This window comes from Astyanax mexicanus, chromosome 17 (assembly GCF_023375975.1).
Source record: "Astyanax mexicanus isolate ESR-SI-001 chromosome 17, AstMex3_surface, whole genome shotgun sequence".
Taxonomy (NCBI): domain Eukaryota; kingdom Metazoa; phylum Chordata; class Actinopteri; order Characiformes; family Acestrorhamphidae; genus Astyanax; species Astyanax mexicanus.
Genome location: NC_064424.1, coordinates 39,057,195 through 39,081,103, shown reverse-complemented (window position 1 = coordinate 39,081,103; position 23,909 = coordinate 39,057,195). Strand labels below are relative to the sequence as shown.

The 23,909-nt window shown below is 39.3% G+C and overlaps 1 protein-coding gene across 1 annotated transcript in view; it reads left to right on the top strand.

Annotated features, from left to right (window-relative positions):
- Window positions 1-2,330: 2,330 nt before the first annotated feature.
- The window catches only part of nsmfa (NMDA receptor synaptonuclear signaling and neuronal migration factor a), a 65,665-nt gene continuing 44,086 nt past the window's right edge, over window positions 2,331-23,909 (top strand). Inside the window, exon 1 of the mRNA XM_049466405.1 lies at window positions 2,331-2,619. Within this exon, the coding sequence (XP_049322362.1) occupies window positions 2,549-2,619 (71 nt within the window). The 5' untranslated portion in view covers window positions 2,331-2,548. The remainder of the gene's footprint in view (window positions 2,620-23,909) is intronic.

Here is a 23,909-nt window from a genome sequence, read left to right as displayed (position 1 = left end):
AATATTGATGTTTAATGCCACAAATCGAAAATGCATGACACAAAAACTAGGTGATATATCGCAATAAAAAATATTTTGTCCCACCCCTAGTTACAGCATGATGATGCGCAGTGTTACAAATCAAAAGTTGGTTTTATGAACATCATGAGTACAGTGTTCTCCATTGGCCTTTCCAGTCCAATTTAAATTCTAGAACACATGCGGGTTATGGTATAATGGAAGATTAACCACATCAACATATTTCTAAAGAATCTGTAGGAATTTTTTTTGATGCAGTTGTGGAAAAATGGACCATAACTTCAACGGTGTGCAAAAAATCTTAAATTAGAGAGCCAAAGGAGACCCAGCCCAGCTTGGTGAGTATTTTATCATTCTATCTGTATTTGTGTGTGTGCATGTGAGTGTGTGTGTGTGTGTAGCCTAATAATCTAAGTCGCACTCCCTCACTCTCCGAGCCTCTGCAGTGGGACGATAGCAGAATGCTTTAAATCTTTATGGATGTGTAACCAACTCTGCACCGTGACCCTGACTCACGAATGAGTTTGCGCTCCAGTGTGCTGTATATAATACATAATTTACCTTTTAGTGTGTGTGTGTGTGTGTGCATATCCCATTTTTATGCCTCCATCTGACAGTCATCATTCCCACCAAACACAGTCCATGAACCCACATACCTTTTATAGCTGGTGCACTGTTTCCTGTGTGTCCCCAAGCCCCGCCCACCCACTCACTAGACGAAGCCACACCCCCATTTTTTTTTTTTTTACATTTCTACGTTAATAAAAAATACAGGAAAAAGGGGGTGTGAGATGTGTCCCACTTTCATTATGGCAAGCTCCACCCTCAGGCACTATGATTGATTAGCAGGTGGAAGGTGGAGGGCCAGTGCTTGTGTGTATCAGAGCCAGGAACTGCTTATCCAATCCTAGTGCAGTAAGGCGGGGCTAATGTCATCCACCCCTCGCACCAGATAACTCTAGCCAATAACACAACCCAGAGACCCGTATATGGCTCCACTGTTTTTTCTCCTCCCCCCACCTACCCAGCCCTCCAGTATAAGAAACCACACCTCCATTTATTTGGCCCTCCCAGATCAAAGAGAACTAAAGAGAAAGAAGGTGGTTGCTTTGCCCCACCTTTATAAAGACAAGGTCTAAAATTGGTCAACAGGTGGAAGGTGGAGGGGCTTGTTGTAAATAGCTGCTAGCCAATAGAGACAGAGCGTGAATAGGCCACCCCCCACCGTGAGGAAAACAACACTTTCCAATGATTTGTACTGCAGATCTCTCACATTTTTTAAACTGACTGACAAGTATGCCAAAAAACTGATATAAGATTAAAACAGCTGATTTAATGTTTCACATTACTCCAAAACTCAAAATAGGGCTAAACAGTTGCCACAGGTGGCATAAGGTAATAACAGGTATTAGGGCTCCCTAGCATCAGCCTCAGCATTATGGGATTGTAATTAAATCCACAGGTAAAGCAGATATTTTGTCCAGTGGTTTGTATAGGTTGCTTCATTCTCTGACTGAGAAATTGTTGCTAAGAAATTATTTTAATTTTATATGGATTTAGAATCACACTCAAGATTAAAGTGGAAATTCCTCAAGACGAGTTAAAATAAGGCTCAGTAGTGTGTGTGGCTCCACGTGCTTGTATGACCTCAACGCCTGGGCATGATGCTGATGAGGCGGCAGATGTTCTCCTGAGGACTCTCATCCCAGACCTGGACTAAAGCATCAGTCAACTCCTGTACAGTCTGTGGTGCAGTGTGGTGTTGGTGGATGGAGCGAGACATGATGTCCCATATGTGCTGAATTGGATTCAGGTCTGGGGAACAGGCGGGCCAGTCCATAGTGTCAATGCCTTCATCCTGCAGGAACTGCTAACACACTTCAGTCACATGAGGTCTAGCATTGTTACCCAAGTCTCACAAGTAACCAAAGCATTTTTGAGTGACAAAATGGAGACAAAACCCTTTTTAATCATATCCAGATCTGGCTCTTCTTACTGAGGAATCATATTTTCACAGTCCAGTCATATTTTGTTTATGTATATACTGTATCTGGCTATGTAGCTATGTATAAAAATAGCTTGTGTACCCATTCAGTTCTCTTTAAAGTTAGGTAAATGTTTTACACTCACGAGGGGCGTGCCTCTTCTCTGGTGACGCGATGCGCTCTGTGCGCGCGGTGCTCTATCTTAGCGCAGGAGGGCGGGGCTAATTTTATCCGGCTCTCGAACGGGATAACAAGCCAATCGTGTCTCGGTTGGGCGGAGCTTGTCTGAATACGGGTGGGAAGTGGTAATAGCGTGGTGGAGCGTGTCTGGCCGCGGTTCTGTTCTTATTTTCAGAAGAGCAGCCTGGAGCGCAGAGAGCGCGCGCTGCGCTGGGTCTCACAGTGTCCTGCAGGGTCCTGGTCTGTGAGTAGGACCTGCTGGGTTTATATGAGCTCATATTCTGCTCCCTCCCTGCGTTTCTCTCCGGTTTTGAGTGATATTTTGGAATGAGCTGCTTTCTCGCCAGCGTCGTTTTCCCTCCAGCATGGGAACTGCCGTGTCCAGAAGGAAGAGTCTGAGAAACGATGCCATTTCGTCGGTGGCGGCAAAAGTTAGGTGAGTGTTTTACCTGTGAACCTGCATCCTGTCCTGTCTCAGTAACCCCCGTGATCATCATCTCAGTGATGCGAAGCTGATCTGGGGGACCGCTGGAGTTGCGAAACGATGCGCCGGGATGTTATGCATCCTAGAACTACATGCACCAACACGGTGTGACCAGCATGGACTGGTACTAGATCAGCGTGCGTCTGGAAAAGGTCTTATATGTAAATCATATCACAGCTATCCTGTGGTATTGAGATGATGTATGCATTAATGGTGCTTTAAGCTATGCACGCCTTCTCCTTATTCACCTTCAGAACGGGACAGGAGGGATTATATGGGGTTTATATGTGGTTTATATGAGGTGTTCTGTTGGGGTTTGGGCACGTATTGTGTGCACCACTATTGTAGGCTGAATAGTCCAATGGACACATGCTGTATCCGCATGGCGTGGCTGTCAGGTAGCACTGCGGAGGGTCTGATCTGCGTGCATTCACTCAGAGAACAGTGAATGGAGGAGCTAACTGAAATAAATCACTCCATTGATTCTCTCACGCACGAGCTCAGACCGGTGCCCCACAAAAGAACAGGGCACGCGGATACGAACATGCATAGCATCAAAGGAATGAAGCAAAGCAAAATGAAAGGGCATGAAGAAGGGGGTATGTAGCTTTGATGGCTTTAGTGGTTTAGGTTTCCCACGTTGTACCAGCTCTGTAGGACTGTGCTTGGTGTTTCATGATCTCCAGCCCATAATAGACTAATAAAGCACAAAGAGGAGGAGGTTACAGAGGGCAGCAGCTCGCCAAGTTCACCTTGGGATGGACAGCACAGTGAAGCTGTGAAGTGGACCATGCAGTGTCTGAGATCTGCAGGATTTCAAAATAAGTGTGTCAGTCAATCAGGCAGACAGATTAGGAGAACAAGACTAATCAATTAATATGTAAGTTGATTAGACAATCAGTTGATCAGTCAAAGAAATAATCAATCAATCACTCCAGAGGCCAGTCAGTTGATCAGACAGCCAATCAGTCAACTTAGCAAATGAATATTTTTTTTATCAATTCAGAGTCAGAGAATATTTCAATCAGTTAGTCAATCTAAAGACCAGTCAGCTTGACATGTCAAACAACTGATAATCCAACCGATAAGCTGGTCAGTTGATCAGAGAATAAATCAATCAACCAACCAAGCAATCAATTAATCAGTAAAAATTCAGTCAAATAAGTCAATCAATAAATATATTCTCCAGTTAGCCTGTTAATCAGTTGACCAATCACAGAATAAATAAGTAATCAATATAACAGTCAATCAGTTGACCAATGAACCTGTAAATCATATTAGCCATTTTTAAACAAAAAGTATGAGCTAATTGTTTGATCAGTCAGAGAACAAATCAGCAAGCCATTCAGTTCATTAGTCAGCTAGCCAATAAAGTCAGCTAATTAATGTAATAATCAGTTAGTTAATCAGTTGATATGATATGTCAGTAAGCCATCTGATCAGAAGTGGTCCCCTTGGAAATATTTTACCTTATACTTTATATATCACACTTCCTGGCCACAAAAAAGGTCAAACACTCAAATTTTTGGTTTGACCGCCTTTAGCTTTGATTATGACATTTGCTGTGTCATTGCTTCCACAAGCTTCTGTAATGTCACAGCATTTATTTCTGTCCAGAATTGCATTCATTTTTCCCAAGATCTTGTATTATTGATGGCGAATTGGAGCACTGCACAAAGCCTAGACATGATGGGTGCATCACTTCTGAAACAGATTAACATCCTTTCCATGAGCACAGAATGTGTCTTTCCACATGGCTGTTTAATAAGTATGAAGCTACTCACTGCATCAGTTGGGGTTAATTTACTTGCTGCCAGCTGAAACATAATCACCCATGCAGTAATTTTCAATAGGAGGCTTCTAATATATAGATTACCCAGAGAATAAATAAATGAATAAAACAATCAGTCAGTTAGCCAATCAGTAGATTGGTCAAGTCAGTGAATAATGAGTAAGTCAATCAATCAACCAAGCAAACACTAGACCAGCCATCCTAACCGACTAACCGCCATTCACTCGGTTAGTCAATCAGTCAATCAGCTGAAAGTGACCTAAGCTGCCTGTGGTCATTATACCTCTATACCTGCTGAATTATGCTGGCCCAGGGCGTGCGTCGTGATTTAGCCCCAGTCCAGCGAGCGTGTAGCGTTACAGGTCATTCATAGACAATGCTCATCCTTTGTCCTCCTACTCCATGTGCTTTCATGTCCTCTCAGTGTGTGTGCTGTACTGCTCTCATTTAAATAATGGGTATAGTGGCTCAGGTTCCAGATGATAGGAGTTGTATGACATCACAAGTGTTAAATATGCGTCGTATTTCTTGCTAGCCCCTTTTTAAGGGGTCATGGATGTTACCTGTGTGACCTCGGCTTCTACGTGACGGTAGTGTCGAATGCCTAGGCTCAGGGTCTGCTCGCTTTAATTCATGAGTATGGGATGCATGGCATTCCCTGTCCTAAGCCTATGTGTGTGTGTGTGTGTGTGTGTATGTGAGAGTATGTTGAGAAGAGAAGAGTGATGCTGCTTAGTATGCCGGACAGGCGTTTATGTGTTTGTGTGTGTGTGTGTGTTTGTGTGTGTGTGCATGCACACATAGCTCAGCATACTGATTTCAAACACAGTGTTGATATAACAGAGAGGGAGCCACAAGACACGGAGTACTCAGACTCTCGTCAGCAGGGCTTGCACATTCTCACACACACATGCACACACACACATGCACAGCCCAGTGGGTAATCACCCTGCTGCAGTGACACACGCTTTCAAAGCTGGAATACATTATTGATGCAAGTGTGCAGAAATGAGCAAAGACCCGACTGCATTTTTGTTTGAATATGAATAATTAGACTGTAAGGAAGTAGCACTGTAGCTCCAGGGCTGTTTCTGTGTATCAGTAACTTGCACTGAGTGCGTGCCGAAATGACTTATATCGGCTGAAGCGTGATAACGAGCTGGCATGTTCACACTCTCACCTCAGATGCCATTTATTACACGGCCTTTCAGCGAGACAACTCATGTTTGGATAGGAAATAAGGGATTAATGTGGTGTGCTGTGGGATAATTTATTTGTACATATTAGATATTGGAGAGCTTTAGTGTTTTTCCCTATTTGTGGACGCCATGGGTGCACGATATTGGAAAAAAACTGACATTGTGATATGTTATTGTTATGTGCCATTAAAAAGAATTCTTCACCAGATTTCTCCAGATGTCAGTGATTCAACATGTTATGTTATTAATAATGCAGTTCATGCATTAAAGACTGGAGTAATCAAATATAACATTGCAAGTGTTGGTTTTTGACTATTAAGCTTGTGCACATTGCAATGATGGTGCTTAAACAATATATTGTGCTGCCCTTGTGCACACCCTGCCTTCTGAATGTGTTCTGCTTCTTTAGGTTGCACCCATTGCTGACACAGATATGCAAATGCACACACATAGGTTGTCCAGACCATGTAGACCCCTCACCATGCCTAAAGCCAGGTATGGGTCAGATGGGTGTAAAGCCCCCCAGCTAAATATCGAGCTGTGGAGCAGCAGAAATGTGTGCTGTAGAATGATGGACAGAACTTCATACAATACTTTTGGGATCCTGATTGCTAAATGCAGTCAAATCCTTACTTTAATGCTCTCAAAATCAAAATCTATTAGAAAGGCCTTCCCCAAAGACAGTTACTCCAGCAAAAGTAGTATAGACTCTTTTAAATTACCTTGATTTCAGAAGAAATAAATCAAATCACTTTCTGTAACACTTAAAGGTTTCATTTTTACTCATAAGTGACAGAATAAGGGAGTTATGGCCAAGCTCACTAGCAGCTCAGAGTCTTGTGGACAGACACTAGGATGTCTACATTTTGCCAGGTGGGCACAAGGTGCTCAGACAGCTTTTAAATTAATTGTAAAAAGTCATTATACATCCACACAGGTCCGGAACCCCCCACATGTTTGGCCCTTAAAACAAGTACAAGGGGACAAATATATAAACTCAAAAAAAAAAAAAATCAGACTCTTTACATTATTTGTCTGTTTAATTTAAATTGCAACAGCACTTGGATTTTTAATTAAATCATATTTAATCAAAGGATTATTCCCCTCCCTGAGTGCAGGCAACTAACATATAAAGCAAAATACAAGAGTATATCACAGTGTTTATTTTGACAGGTGATTTTGATACAGTTTAGTCTTAGTCTTTTGACTAGAATGTATAATAGTTTTAGTTACATTTTAGTCTATCGGATATTATTAGTTTTAGTCACATTTTAGTCTAGTTTTAGCCTAATAAATGTTGGCCATATAAAAAGTATGTATTACATATGTTTTACTGTTTTATATTTTATATTTGTTGTTATTTTGAGATTATTTACTGATAATGTTTATTAAAATAATAGCCTTTGAGTTTTGTTGCATTTAAATTATGCTAACGTTTAAATATTTTAAAGCAAGTGGCCTGTAATGGAGGTGGGAGGAATAAAGTCAAGTTTCTGCACTTCTACTGTAGTACAGATTTATACTAACATTACTGACTTTCAGTAGACTAGACTTACATTACTTAACAAGTGTATTTAAAACTCATCCAGTCCAGTAACAAGTCCAGCAATGTTTAGCTCAAATACAGCTACACAGATTATATAATCTTCTGTGTTTAGTAAAATATCCAGCACAACAGACTCTCTGTCTGTTAAAAACTAAAAACACAAAGAAAGAGGAGAATTCTGCCAACAGGGTTTCTAACAGAAACAGTGAGGGTTAGGAAAAAGAAAGTGTTGCTTTTCTGTGTGTTTATGTGCTAACCCATCACTTGCGCTGAAGTTAACGTTTATTTACACGAAAAATGGATTAGCACGGCTAACATGTGTTACCCATTAGTTTATTAGAATGTTAAAAGCAGTGAAAGCACCTTAGCTAATGATGACAGATTGCACAAATCCCTTTTACACCTAAACATCGCTAACTCTGAACTGGAGACGATCAGACAAGCTAAGCTAAACTAGCAAACGAGCTAACGGAGCAGCGTTACCTGCCTTCAGAAATCTGAACAAGCTCACCTCTCTAAATATATTGGGGACGAGACGCATGCCTCATATTTAGGAGGTGAGCAGTTCAGCGCTTATCATAGTTATCAAAAAAATATATATTTCGATACATATCAATATCGTTTTATCGCCCAGCACTAGAAATAATACATAAGGATCTAGTGTCCCATTACTTTTGTTCAGATTGTGTATTTAGGAATTAGCTGTATTTTCAGCTTTGTTCAATATTAAACAGATTAAGGACTCTCACACACTTTCACCTTGCGTTCTCAGGTTAGCTCACCTGACTGTTTGTTATTCTCCCACAGAGAGAGGTGTGAGAATGATGTGAGAGGCTGTGAGCTGTGACTCATATTTGTCACGAAATAAAGTCTCAAAACTCTTTGAATATAGGCACCAGTCATGGCCTTTTGGATCAGTGCCATAGGTGACCCAGTTTTGGTTTCTAAAAGAATCTTTTAGTGAATGGTACACTAAAAAAGACATATATAAATAGAAACAACACTGAAAGAGTTTAAACGAAACTTATAATGCTATTTAGCACCACTAAGGACATGAAGGACCTATCTATTGAGTTATAAATATTATTGAAACATTGTTTAAATCAATTTCACTAAGCTGCTTAACAGACCTTTTGGGGCTCTGAGAGGACTGTCACTATGATTTAAGGATCGCTGGTTTTAATCCTTGGTCATGCTGCTTCTCCTTCAGCAGCCAGAGCCTGAGAGAGTACAATTGGCCATGTTTTCTGGATATGTTTTCTGGATGGTCAGCACAAGCATTTATTAGCTAATGTATCAGAGCTGTGTTTTCTTCCAAGCAAACTGGCTAAGTTTGAAAATAGGTGCAGGAGGCCTGAGTAGTGATGGCATGAGTTTATATAAATGGGATTTGTGTAATTAATCTTTCAACTTTGGTATAAAATGGAGTAAAGATAAAAAATTTGTGTCCGTTCTTTGTTTTTGTGATGTCCCAAAAAACAAAGCATTTAAAAAGATTTACAAAGCGCTTTATTACAAACCCTCTTGTAATACTGGGTAAAGCTTCCCACCCAAAGACTCTCTAACCATTTTTCTTAGGAACACTCTTGTAAAGGGAACTGGGAAAAGGCTCCCCTTTTCTCAGAACTGCTTTAATTCTTTATTGTATAGATTCCTCAAAATCTTCAAGTTGGAACAAACGATCAGGGCCACTTTTAAAACAGGTTTGGAATGCGTTAGAAACAATGTCTAAAATACTTTAAAGCCAAAGCACCTCCCTAACACAGCGAGTTATAAACTCGAGTTAAAACAAAGTTAGCAAATGAAGCATGTGGCAGCACTGGCACTTACTACACCCTCACACCTCTTATCTGTACATGCCTGCTTGGTTTGCAACACTGCAGGGTGTCCGATTTCTTTTAATTTCCCCCAACAAGTGTGCTCAGAAGTGCTATTATGATAACTTGATGCTCTTAATTACACTTTTATGAAGGTGATCACTTATGTTCTAGTGCGATCCTGTGAAATTCACCACACAAACCAACTGAAGAATGGTGAACAACAGTGTCCCAATGACCTCCAACAACTTGAATATCCAAGGCTACTATATCTGCCCTTTAAAAACTTCATAAAAGTGCACTACAGGAGAGACTTAAGTCTTAGGGCATGGCTTTTGTGTACAGTCCTCGTTCTCTGGCAGCCATCTTGGCTATTTGAGGCTAAAGCTAGCTTCTGCATCACGTCCTGCATCACAGACTCTCCTTGATCAGTTGTATTGAGAGCTAGTGAGCAGGACTACCTGTGGTGGAGGGAGATTCAGGGAGAGAAACAGACACACAAATGCTAAAAAACAAAGTGCTTACATATGACATCTCTCTCATCTCAGCACACACTCACGGCGCCCTGCACAGTGCATCACTCTTTCAGCATGCTGGGGCTTCTTGCTGGCTTTCAGTACCGTCTGTCCTTCAGGACCTCCTTCCTTTCACACGTACTTTCACAGACTCCGCAGATACTGGCAGTGTTTCTCTGCACGTCTTCAGTCCGTCTGAGTCATGTAGCTGGATGGATGGATGCTATCAGGAACAATAGGCCAGAGTGGCGGTTCAGGCTGCGACTGCTCCTGGATGCCCCAGAGAGTGATCAAAGCCGCCCGCCACTCCCTCGCCGTCCCACTTGAAGCCCATCCAGCCTGGTTTATGTGCAGAGAGGCTGAGTCATCACCGAGGACTCCATCGCTCGCCACGCTCTCAATACACACTCATGCATATTACGGGAGGCGAAACTGGAGGGCTCCAATCGCAGGCTTTGACTCAGCGATTGCGAATCACGAGCTCCCACTTGTTGTGCAAACAGACACATGCGGTCACGTCCGCCGAGAGCTGTTTGTTATTCCTCTGGCTTGTAACTGTTCATGCCGGCAGCCAGCAGATATGAAGCGATATGAAGCAGAAACAAATGCAGCCATATGTGCAGAATTTAAGCAAGATTTTAGCATTCCAACAAAATTCATAATTCAGTTGATCAATCAGGGCCTGAGCCACACCTGGGACATAGGTCACCAACAAATGCTTTCCAGCCATCCTGGTTCTGAGCTATTTCCTCCAACTGTCCCCAGGTGTGGCATGTCCTTTTCATGTCTGCCTCCAGGACACGATTAGGGATAGGATGAAATGTTGATATTGCAAATTAGACCTAGGCAATATGATGATCTTTTATCGGATCATGAGGATTTTTTCTTATAATAACGACCTTATGCTTTTTTAGCACATCGCGGATCAAATCAGTTCTTAATGAAAACACTAACCCAACAGGACATCTCTTTAAAGAGTGAAAAATCCTGTTTAAGTGGATAATGTGCAGCAAAAAAGGAATAAATATCACTGTGCTAATAATGACAGACAATACCAGTTTTTAAGAATCTGCCACTGTTAATGCATTTTGTGAGTGTCCAAATGTTGCGATGAATATTGTGTATTGTGCAAATATTGTGATATAATTTTACCATATTGCCCAGCTAGTTAGTGCATGATTATATGTACCATGAGCAGAGGCTTGTACGTGGTACATATTGATACTGGAATTATATTATATCGACCAAAATTAAGAAATGTATTGTGAGATAAATTTTTATCATAGCTTTTTTTTCATACTGTTTTCCGTATTATCGGTACATGCTGTCAAATATAGATATTTTAATTAAAACATTGGCTCTTTAAACTCAGATCAGATCATTTAGAACGCTTCTTCATGTTAACAATAGACAAAACAATTAAAAAACAATTTATATCACATATATATAAGATATTACAAAATAAATCAATAGATAATAGTATAGATATTAAAATAAAATAGGAATTGGAGATTAACATTACAATTTCAGATGGAAATTGGACATTATCATGTAGTAAGGGACATAAAATTACCAATAGCCAAGTCTGGAAGGAATCTGAATGGAAAGTTAAGATGAGATATTTTAGGACTCCCCACATTTCATCAAAATCGGGAGACACATCGGATAAATGTTCAAGGGGCTGTGGTTTGGTAGGAGACCATACACACATATTTTGGGATTGCCCAAAATTATTCGAATATTGGAAAAATATACTAAATGAAATAAACAAATGCCTAAATACAGAGTTGCCATTAGAACCATCATGCTTTATTTTAGGAATTAAACCAGAGGAAGTAACAGATAGAAACCAGATACTAATAGCAAGAGTTCTTTTTTTGATTGCTAAGAAAAGAATTACAATCTTTTGGCTAAAGCCACTGCCCCCCTCATTACAACAGTGGAGGGAAAAGGTTATTATAAATAAGGGTATTAATGGAACAAAATGGTGTCCAGTTTTTTTTTACATTTTTTTCTGCTAGCATACACAAACTGTCTTTTTTTTTTGTAATCTTAGATGAATCCATGGACTGTTGAGTAAGACATTATACCTCTATTATACCTATATTGTCTTGTAAGCACACGTTTTGTACTGCTGCACTTGAAAGAAAATAAATAAATAAGTAAAGTTAAAAAAAAAAAAAACTCCGATCAGACTAAACGATTTTAGCCCGATATTATCGGGGCCGGAAACTGCCTGCATCGGATCTCAATTTCAGTGTTCTCTCTAGAGTACCCACAGCCCGTGATGTTCTCATTCTTCAATCCACGGTATCATTTGTGTACCAGGAATATGTCATAGCCGAATGTTACCACCCACAGTGGACAGTGCGATTTAAGTTATAATGATTGTGACCAACGGCATTAGGTCGGAACTGTCCATGCAAGCATACAAGAGATACTGGACGCAGGAGACCTCACACACATATCAGTTCATCATTTTTTACATTCAGTAGGACATGGCAAACGTCACAGGATGTCATGCCGGCTAAGCGAAGGACAGACGAATGCAGATACCAGTACAATTTATTAACACAGGGGAAAAGCTAACAGGGTTCAGACACAGGCAGCTTCAGTATCAAAATGGCAGCAATAAAAAAACAACATCCCAAATAGAAAAATACAAAAATAGGGGGCGCCGAGTGGTCCAGCAGTCTAAGGCGCTGCCACTATGATCGGGAGGTTGCAGGTTCGAATAGCTTTGCCATCAAGCTGGCAATGCTGCATCAGCAGCAGCTCAAAAAGAAGCGGTGGCTGGCTTCACATGTATTGGCATGTGTTAGTCTTCACCCTCCTGGTGTGTTGGGGCATCACTAGTGATAGGGGGAGTCCTAACGAGTGGGTTGGGTAATTTGCCATGTAAATTGGGGAGAAAATGGGAAAAAATTAGAAATAAAGGATAATAAAAAAAAAAGTCGATAAAGGTAAACAAACTGTAACACAAAGAGGAGTCAGTAATAAGGAAGCACAATCAAAAGAAACACTTAGTAGAAGAGCCAGAAATCTAGATATAATATGCAGAGAGGGAACAAAAGAAAACATTGGGATATTTATACAAAGCAGTCCAGGTGTGAGCAATCAGAAGCTTGGCGAGCGTGCCGTCTTTGTTGTGAAATTCTGTCCTGAGCAGGCAGAGTAATAACTACAGGATTGACACAGGATACTAGTCCCTAAATATTTGATAGGGAAAGTGCTATTATTAAGTTAAAGTGTGAGGACCTAATCATGTAATTTTTACCATGGTAATCGGTGTACCAAAATGTCCATTAATTTTTTACTTTTGACTCAAAACCTGCTCAGAAAACATTTAAAATAAAGCTTTATACAAGCTTTGTTTTGTAAAGTCTTAATTTGTTAAAATACTTAAGCATAAACATTTGCTAATATTTAATCATTTTAGTGTCAATTAATACACAGGAAATTTGGCAGTGTTAAATCAACACTGTTAGTGTTAAATCAACACTTATTGGTGTTAAACTTATACTCTCAGTGTTAATTTAAAACTAAAAGTGTTGATTTAACACTGCCAAATTTCCTGTGTAATTAGTTCAGACATTACTTAACCAATAATGTTTTATTGACCTTACTGTAAAGTGTCGCTGTTTTAAGTGTATATTCGTAATTTCTTCTTTAAATTCAGACTACCTTCATTTCAGCTGTGCCTGTAGTTCTTTAGAGAATGTGGGAACTCTGGGAAATGAAAAGACCTGCAGTGGCGGAGGTGCCAGACGGAAGCCAGAAAATGAAAAAAGTGAAAGCCTGGGATTCAGAGCCATTGTATAACACTATTGACCCAACGATACGTCCTGAGGAACTGTATGCTGCTGGAAATGAGCTGTCCAGTGTTGCTGAAAACGCTAAACTATCTCTGTGTTTGTTCAGAGGTCACGACTGTCCGTTTTGGTTAATAACCTAAAGTGTGTGTTTATCACTGCGTGTGCAGATGCTTTGTCAGTGGAGGAGGAAGCACTTAAAGCACACAGACTTCATTAACGTTGTGTGTATTGTATCTTGTGAGCATCTCTCCTGAAGCGGCTGCTGAGTCTTTCACTTCTGAGGAAGCTTTTTGTTCATCCAAGGCTGAGATATTGAGCAGGAGGAGAGGCTCATTTGAGTGTGTCCTTTGTTCAGATCCAAACAGGCTGATGAAATTTTACTCTTTGATCTGTGGCTTTTCCAAGACGGCTGCTCTGAATGCCACCACTTCTCCAAACGCCTGCTAGATTGCTGTCAGCACAGCTGGAGCCTTAACCCTGTTAGACGCTGCGCTGTATAGGACGTTACACATATAGATTTATATTTGATAGCTGGATACTCCTCATATTTCCACAATATGTCTATGTTTGTAGACACCCCTTCTAATGGATGCATTCAGCTAATTAAAGTTTCACCCAATTCTAATTAGATTAAATCACAGCGCATCTCACAATAATGATTATCCAACAATAACGATATCACAATATCTGAGAAGACAGTTCTCTCTGATACTTTACCACGTTTGTGTTAATGAAGAGGATAAAATACTCCTAAAGAGCAAATACCAGGAATTATGGATTTATTGGTGTCATTTGGTGGCACAGAATTTTACAGGTTTACCCTATTCATTTGATTAGCGCCATCATGTGGAGTAATGAAGCAGTAACTTCAGTAAGCCAAATTCAGGAGTAAGTCTTAGGAAGATTACAGTGTTTTAATAAATATAGCCCAAAAGGGGAGACAAGAGCCAAGCAATGGAAGCTGTGCAGCAGTATATTGTATAATGTACACAATATTCTGAGTTATTTGTTATCTGTCACCTACCATACCAAGGTCAACAGGTACAAATTCTGTTTCTGAGAGCTCAGATTGATTAGGTTCAGCTAAAAAAGACAACTTCTTCTAATTCTTGTTCTTCTCGTTTCTCATGTAGCAACACCAAAGCGATTAACTTGGAAATGAATATTGAAGTCATTCAGACTATAAAGGAACACATAAGAAATCACGTAGCACCTAAAAAGTGTTAAACAAACCAAAATGTGAAGCATTAGGTGCTCTTATAGGATTCTGAGGCTGGTAATGAATCTTGCTCTACCTTTCCTTGGCCAGTTCCTGATAAGAGCCAGTTTCATCATAACGTTTTTGATGGTCTTTGAGACTGCACTTGAGGATACTTTCAAAGTTCTTGTATTTTTTTTTCTGATTGACTGATCATTAATGGATCATTTTTTAGTATTTTTCTTTACTTAGTTGAGTTTTTTCTTTTTTTTCATGTTATGGATTAGAACATTACTGAAATAGGACTATTCACTATATACCAACTCTACCTCTTCATAACTTTACAACTGATGCACTCTTGACAAGTTCAGCTGTTAACTGAAAGTCATTTTCATACCTCATAATGCTAACTGAGAAAAGATGTGCAAAACTGTCATCTAAGCAAGAGGTGAGGACTTTAAATAATCTAAAATTTGAAACAAACTAAATTAAGGGTGTGTCCAAATGTTAGTACTTTGTATTTATATTTCCGTACACATAGTTTTGTTTCCAGTGTTTGATTCCTGTAAGAGCCTGACTGGTACAGTTAAGCTAATAGTGCTAATGTGCTGCAGTGCTATACTAAGCTATTCCTTCACTTGTTATTTTCCTCACTTTTTCTGTTTAACAGCATCTAATTATTAACTCGTGAGGAGACTAAATTGTGTGCATGGGGAGGATAAACAGCTGAAGTAGTTAGGCAGTGCAGAGTGTGTGTGTGTGTGTGTGTGTGTCGCCTCTTTGCTCTCTTTATCTCGCAGTGTTAAGGATTAGAGAGCGCACTGTAATTAGCCTGATTGCATGAAACGATACAGATTCCAGGATGACTTTGACACTATGAGTACGCCTTTGACATTGTTGACTCTGCCAATGAGCATGTGTGTGCGGGAGAGTGTGTGTGTGTGTGTGTGGTAGTGAGAGAGAGAGGTGTGTATAAGAGGGAAGGCTCTAGACGTCATTAGCATGGGTTGTGTAGCCGTGGGACCCGGAGGAGGTGACATTTTAATGGCTGGTCTGTTCTGTGGGAAGACCCCAAATGCTGTGTGAACAGGCTCTGCTGGAACATGCTATTAGATCTTTGTCCTAATCTGCTTTACGTCTTCAATCCAGGTACACTACCATCAAAAGCCTGCGGACACCTTGCTTTACTGAGTGTCTGAAACCACTCGACCCCTACACAAGTTGATTTTGACTTTGGAAAACTGATTGCCCTGAAAAAGTAAATATACAGTGATATATAAAATTTGGGTACCCCTGATAATTTTCATGATTTTCTTTTATAAATCATTGGTTGTTTGGATCAGCAATTTCAGTTGAACACAGCGATATTTGAGAAGTGAAATAAAGTTTATAGGATTTACAGAAAGTGTGCAATTCTTTAAACAATAACGCATGTGCATAAATTTGGGCACCTTAACAGAAAAAATACATCAATATTTAGTAGATCCTCCTTTTGCAGAAATGAGAACTAGAAATAACTCTATTAAACTCAGATGAGGAGAGATTAGGAGATGTTTTAAGGAAGACAGTGCTGTTAAAGCAGTGCTTTTTATAAAATAGCTGTTTGTATTTATTGTAATGCTAGAGTTTTACTGAGCTAATAAACACTTATTTCACAGAGGGGAGGCTTCAAAAATTAACTTGATTTTTTTAGACAGTAGTAGATTTCCATTGCAGGGATTCTTAGCAGTTTTTCTGAGGCCTTCAAAGTATTTATATCGATATCGAAAATATATCGTATCGATCGAAATTAAGGAATATATCGTGATATAAATTTTGGCCGTATCATCTAGCACTATTTTGACATAATATAAAGAACATCTGCCAGATTCCCATTACGGCAAAAAGTGGAAAAACAACACAATAATGTGTGAGTAAGTGATGCTCACTTAGTGTGGCAGGAATGGATCAGCGCAGGGTTATAGAGCAGAAATGCATCACAGCGGGCAGTGGAGAGCCAGGCTGGGCAACATCAGGAACAGGGCATCTCAATTCATGCAAAAGAGATAAAAAGAGAGAAAACCGAAAGGAAGGAAAGGAAAAGGAGATTAAAAAAGATGTTTGGAGTAGAGGGACAGGCCTGATTCTGAAATGTTGGAATAACATATGTATGGAAGTAAAACAGTGTCACCAGACTTTGAAATTTAAAAGCACTTGAATTTTTAGCACTGAATTATTTTACATTGAATTATTGCATGTGATTTTTTTTGCCTCTGAATTAAACACTTTAATTTTTCAGTATATCATTTTCACTTATTTTATTTTAATGTAAAAAAATTCAAAAGTAAAAATTCAAGTTTAAAAAATTCAATTAAAATAAATTCAGGTTGCTCAAATTCGACCTGTCAAATTCGACTGCTAAAATACAACGCTCAAAATTCGCTGTCAACATCCGGGACACACAGGATGAGCAATCGATTCAGTCTTCAATCGAGCCAACAACCAGCCAATCACATCACGCTCCGAAGATCACGTGACAGGTAGCGCCTCACGGCCAGCAGTAAGGCAGAGAGCCGCTCAACGCGAGTCACAGCCCCCGCCGCTGCTCCTCTCGAGTAGGTGAGTGTAAAACAGCTGAAAACAGGGCATTTACCTCACCACTGTGGCCATGTAATATCACTTAAACGGTGTAGAAATCCTCACTTTAACCACGGTTTACTCTGTGGTTTGTAAACATATTAAATTAAGATAGATATCCAAACTAACTAACTAAATAAATAAAGCTCCTCTGTTCATTTCAGAAAGAGCTTCAAACACGAACACTAGATCAATTATTTATAAATACAGCCAGACTGTGTGGAAGATAATTACTACTGTAGAATCTGAGATAGTAACTTAGTTTGCTAAATTATAGCTACCTATAATTAGCTGTGGGACTGTGCGATTATAGACAAGATACTAAAAGTCTGGTGACACTGTTTTACTTCCATACATATGGACTCCTCTAGACAGGCAGGCTGGGCATCTCTACTTTTTTATGGTGAGCCAGCAGTATTGGAGTTCATAGTATGCAATACTGCAGTTTGTACACAGATCATTTTACATCGTAGTTTCCTATTTTAATTTATATTTCTGTATTTCCTGCTCTTTGAATGAAGTGTTACAGTGATACAGTCAGAAGGCAATGTGTTCTACCAGGCAGGCTTGAGTAGGAGCATAAAGAGAGTGTATTGATCTGATATGTCAGTTAGTAAAGACTAAGGGACAGTTTTATTTGAGTTCCTCCCTTTGTAAGTTTTGGAATCAATTTAAAATAATTTGCACTGGCATTTTATATTGTTCCTCCTGAATCTGTGTGAATTTGTTCGGAAGACGTGGTCCGCATGGTCTCTACACATTACATAAAGAGCTGAATGGAAGCTAAACACTACAAATGGGTCTGCAGTACTGACTCCAGCTGCTGGTGGAATCTGGTAGTGTAAACTCTTTATCAACTCAAGTCTGAACCGACTCCATAATCTGATGGAAAAAATCTAACAATTTTATGGCAAAAAAACAAGGTTCAGCCTTCCATAGACTTCACGACTTTCACTCTGACTGCATCAGAGTCTGTGAACTAAAGCCAACTATCACAGGCTTAACATAACCGGAAGATGGTATTAAATTTAGGCTAAAAACTTCCGCTTAAGAGACGCCTGTGCTGACCATCATCGCGGACTCCGGCTGCTGATGGAGAAGCAGCATGATCCGGCATTCAAAACAGCGAGCCTGGGTAGGTGCATGCCTTCAAAGAGACATGGTATTTTTGCTCAAATGTCAAAAATCATTAATGATGTGCTGAATTAAGAGTTCAAAAGTAGTATAGAAGTAAAAAGAAGGAACTATTACTAGGAGAAGTAAAGAAAGATAAACATAATATCTTATTTATAGAATTTCTAAAGAAGTTATTAAACATTAGATAAACTGCTAAGATTATACACATAAATACATATAAATTTCCAGATTACTGAAAAGCTTGTTTCCAAAAAGGACTTCATAGTTAAGGTAATTCCAATAAATCACCTGCAGTGCATAGCTGTGTTCTTACCTTTCACTCTCAAACCTAGCCTAGTTTATTGGCAGTGAGTTGTCTCTGGCATCCATCATTTAAACCTATATTTAATTACAAATTAAATATAATTTAGACATCTATGTGCTGTAATAGTATTGATGCTTATTTTTAAAATTTACGTTAGATTTTTTATGCTTGTTTGGAAGAAAAACATACATCCTACCGGTAGGCATGCATGTGTAAAACACAGGGATAGGGCCAAGGGGTGACATGGACCTAAACCTTAAAAGGAGGCACATGTAAGACTACTGAGCTCTTTATCTCAGAAGACACATTTCAGCAGCAGGAGATTTATACTAAAGTGTCTTTTGTCTTTTTATCTGAACTCATTGTTGTCTAGGATAAACTACAGATATATTAAGGAGATTTTTCTTTCCAGTAAGTGCACATGTGGGTATGTGTAGTAATAGTTGCTGGAGCTGGAGCAAATAGAGTGAGAAAAGAAGAGAGAGTAAGAAGAAAGAGCAAATAAAAGCATATTAGAAACATAGTAGAAGAAAGAAAGAATAGAAGAAAGAAAGAAAGCAAAAGAGAGTGTAAGAGAGAGAGAAAGGTCAGAAACATGCAGTGAACCTTATAAAGACTAAAAGAGACAAAAGTGTTCAGTAAAGCTTATTCAACACTATTTCAGATACACTTCAAAAGCCAAAGGTGATAAAAGTGGATCAGTGGATCCATTATAAAACAATTTTTAAAATTAAGTTTAAGTATAGGAACATCATGTGTGATACCAGAACAACCTCTTAGCTACATCCCATCACCATGTTCCTTAATTGTGTTCTGTTGGCTCCTTAATCTTGCCCTGTGTTTGGACCCATTTTGTAGATTGCAGCTTATCTCTCACAGCAAGTTAATAGTTTGTTCATTAGTTGTTTAAACTAAAACTGTATAAACTGTATATGTAAACTCATTCTCTGGTCTGTAAGTACACTAGGTATTTTGTTTAATAAGTAAGAAAATAAGTAAGAAAATGTCTATTTTACATTATAAAGTGTTTGTGTGCTAACAGCTGTGTCTCACATGAATTAATAGATAAAGATGAGTGCTATCTTCAGCCTTTTCTCACCAGGATTCACACTCTTTCATCTTTAACACGCTAATGGACTTTCTACGTATTTTGTTTTCCATCCCTTTCGTTCCTTCATCCTCCTCCGCTCGGTTGTCCTCACCTAGCTTTTTTTTACAATACCCACACGCACACACAAACACACACATCTTCCTCAGTGACTCCTGTCACATGGGCAGCAGCATGCAGACATCTACTGTAATTCTCTTTTTATTCTTTCTTTCCAATTAGAGACTCAATTCAGACTGACTGAATCCACCTGAAACATGGCTGTAGAACTGAGCTTCACAGACCTTTAGACAGCAGTTATATCATGAGCTAGACGTGTATTAGGTACGCCTAATATCTAGTGATTTTATCAGGAACACTACTGTCATATCATATTATATCATATCCTCCAGTGTACATATACAGTAGAAAATGTACTTAACCTTTAGTATATTGACATATATTAAATCACAACCCAAGCTGCCAATACACAACCTTACTAAGATACCATAACAACCACTGAGCTACTATATAGAAACAATCTACTAGATAGTAAGCAGCATCATAGAAACCACCAGCTACATTTTATCAACCATTTAGCAATTTTATTGCCAATAAGCGTTTAAATAAAATGGCTGTAGAACTTTAATAGGTACTCTGTTTAGCAGGGGTGTGCAGTGAGGCCCTTCTAACCCTTCAGAGAAGGGGTGACAATAAATGCATGTAAATAATTACCTACTTTTTAATCAGGAAATATATATCATAGCTATTGTCAAGACAGAGAATATGTAGTAATTGTAATATTTTTCTATGTGTCGGCCGTCCGGCAGCGGGGTGGGGGGGGATATGGCATGTGGACTGAGTTAGACGCCTTAAATTACTGCATTTTATGCAAATATGATTGCTAAGGATGCACCAAAATGTCTTTTTTTGCTGAAACCGGACAACATTAAACATTTGACCAAATAAAGAATTATATTGTTTTTTTTTTGGAAAAGTAATGTTGGTTGCCAAATATTTGATGCATCCCTATCGATGCGTAAATAAGCATTACAGAGTTCTAGTTAGTGAAAGTTACATGGTGCAGTAGAAGCTCAGAGTGGCAATAACAGAGACATCATTCTCCTCAATACACATCAATATTACTTAGAACATGCTATTTTAAGGTAAAAATGCTAAATATTGTTCTGTAAACAGAAATTCTAACTTATTAATCTCAACATTGTATTGTTGTTTGTCAGTAGACATTGTGTGTTACAATGTGTATTTGCAAATACAGTAAACTGGAATTTAAACAGTAATCAGAACTAGCTAGGAATAGTACACATATCAGCTACAGTATGTAAAAAACATTAATTGTGAGCCTACAGTTTGTAAACCTAGAGCTTACTAGTGCTACTGTACTGTATGTTGGTGTACTTCATTAAATGACCAGGGAACTTAAATTAAATCAAACTTATGCTCATGTGCTCCCCCTAGAGGTGGGGAGTGTAGTTCACTTTTACACTACTACTATAAATACAAAATGCATGTGTGGAAATCTATGTGCATTTGATGATGAGCTGAGAAATGAATGAAAGATGCATATGGCAGTGGCATCATATTACAAGCATTTACCACAAATAAAATACTTAAAAATACGTTTACGCAGCTTTAATCCATCAGAATTACGTAGTACGTTTTCAGCGTTTCAATCCAGAGTGATGACAGAGACACTATTCTCTTTATTACAGTTAATAAATCATCAATATAATTGTGAAGCTGCTGTTATAAAATACCAATGCAAACAGCCGTAATGCAAAAGACAATTAGGACGGTTAGGGATGTATAAAGCTGAGGACAGATTTGGCCTCTTTCTGCCTCTCCCCTTTTTTGACAGAGGCCTCACCCTTCTGTATTTCTCTTTATGTATTATTAATGGTGCAATCTTCCAGGTGGCAGAGTGTGTGTCATCATTTTGAGGTTAATCAAAGCTCAGAGGATATAAAAGAAAATATGAGGCATTGTGTGAGGTCCTCAGAAGGAGCTGATAATTGCCTCTTACTGCTAAACGTCTTTTCATCATCACACCATGCAGAGCCTGAGAGTCACACTAGCGCTGTGAGCATGCAAGCATGCGGCAAAGTCATCAAAAAAGGCAACAAATTCCCTCGTGTTAAACGATATCCTCTATAGTTAAAGCTCCTCCCACGGAGATGCCTGCCATCCAGCCTGTGGGAGGTAATGAAACGCTGGCTGGTGTGGCTGTATAGAAAAGAAAGGCAGCGGGGGAGGCAGTGACGACAGAGTCACAGAGACATATGCACCGGCTATATGTAGTGCCAATAGCTCAGAATCTAAAATTATCTGTATGTGATGTGTGTGTCCTTCGACAGTGCTTCAGTAGATTGATCCACTGACCCTTTCTGCACCCACATATGTTTTTTAATGGCTACTGTAGTGAGGTGGGAAATGCTGGCAAACATCCCATTCAATTGATTTTAGATTTGCTGTGTCCACCTTATTCTGCCTCACACACTTTCAGTAGTTTGTTTCTTTCACATTTGTGTGAAAATTATGGTCAATTTTTGTTAAATGTTTTCTAATCGTATCATATATTAAGTAAATGCAGTTTAATGTAGCTACTGCTGTGGACACTGAAGATTTTTGTGTTGTTATTAAAAATTAAATTAAAAAATCTCCCTTTCTTTCAATTACTGTGCTATATTATATTTCTTATTTTGTATGTTAATTATTACTGTGTTTATAATCAGCGGATCCAGGCAGGCAGAATAAGGTGGATGCTCTTTTGTGTTTAGTTGGGATGCTCTGATACTGAGCTGGATTGTGTTGTTGCTGTAGCTAATTGAAATTAACTGATTGAAAGTGTAGCAAATCTGCCAGTGAAGTAATATTAGCTATGTTACACTAAAATGTAAACTTTCACAAACATCCAAAATTGCTTTATTTGGTTAAATTGTCTTCAAAGGTTATATATTTGAAACACAATAAACACAGCACTGTGCATGCAAGAATAAATATTAGGGGTGGTCCTCTGATCCATCGTGACTGTTAGCAGTAATAACTGAATAAAAATGAGCTAAATCTTAGATATGCACTGCAGTTTCTCATTAGTCTGAGTGGGATTTTTGTCAACATTCTGTAAGCCTTCTGTACAACTTGGCAGCAGTTCCTACAAAAGAAGCGTTTTTGGGAGGAGCATGGAAAGTTCAGTTCCACTCAGCTCTGAAACGCTCTTAAAAGTGGGCTTAGTATCTTCACAGATTGATCTGGCTCTCCCATTAGCTGGAAGTGTGGAGCAGCTGAGTGCTGGTTACGGTCAGAGGAGAAGTCGCTGGTATTCAGGCCGCCGGTGTAGGCTGCAATTGAATAATTGAGAGTGCTGTCATGTGGCACGGTGTCAGCAATGCAAAGGCTGCCTTCACATTCCGGGACATGGCGTCAGTGGGCCCGGGGCTACGGCCCCCGCTGGGAATCACCTGTAGAGGGATCCCCCGGCCGCCTGACAGCTTCTGTGGAGGTGGCAGCAGTTTTGAGAGCGGTGTGGGTGTTTGGAAAGGGGATGGACACAGTTTGACACTTTTATTGCAGATACACGGTTCCGGCGGGCGTGCTGGTGTATGTGTGTGTTTTGTGTAGGGGTATTATCTTGACTGTGGAAACACAAGAAAAGCCTGCCCTCGGAAGACACAGTTTGACATTTCTATTGGAGATATTGTGTTCTGGTGTGTGTTTGTGTGTGTGTGTGTGTGTTTTTGGAGGGACATTAGCCTCACTGAGGAAATAAACAGAGATAAGATAGGCCCTCATTAACCGCTTCCCATTCTGTTTGTGTTATTCACTGAAGAACAGCTTCTTTAAACGCAGGTACCTGATTAAACAGGTAAATTAGTTAAATGACTGTATCCAGCAGTACCTCCACTCTTTACCTTGCTGGCTTTACTCACACAATACCTGTAATGATTGTCAGCTTTTCCGGACTAAAATTTCTCCAAACAAATTTTACTCAAAAACAACAACTAATGCCATTATCACACACCGTTACTGTCTGGAGCTGCTGCAGATTAGCTAGAAGGAACTCCCAGTACTCTGTCATCTGAAACCTCGGCAGGTGCTTAATTAAACTTTAATTTACTTACATTACATTACATTACCAAACAAATGCCTTTTCAGACAGAGCAACATATTTTTAGTCATTTGCTCACAGAGATTTAAG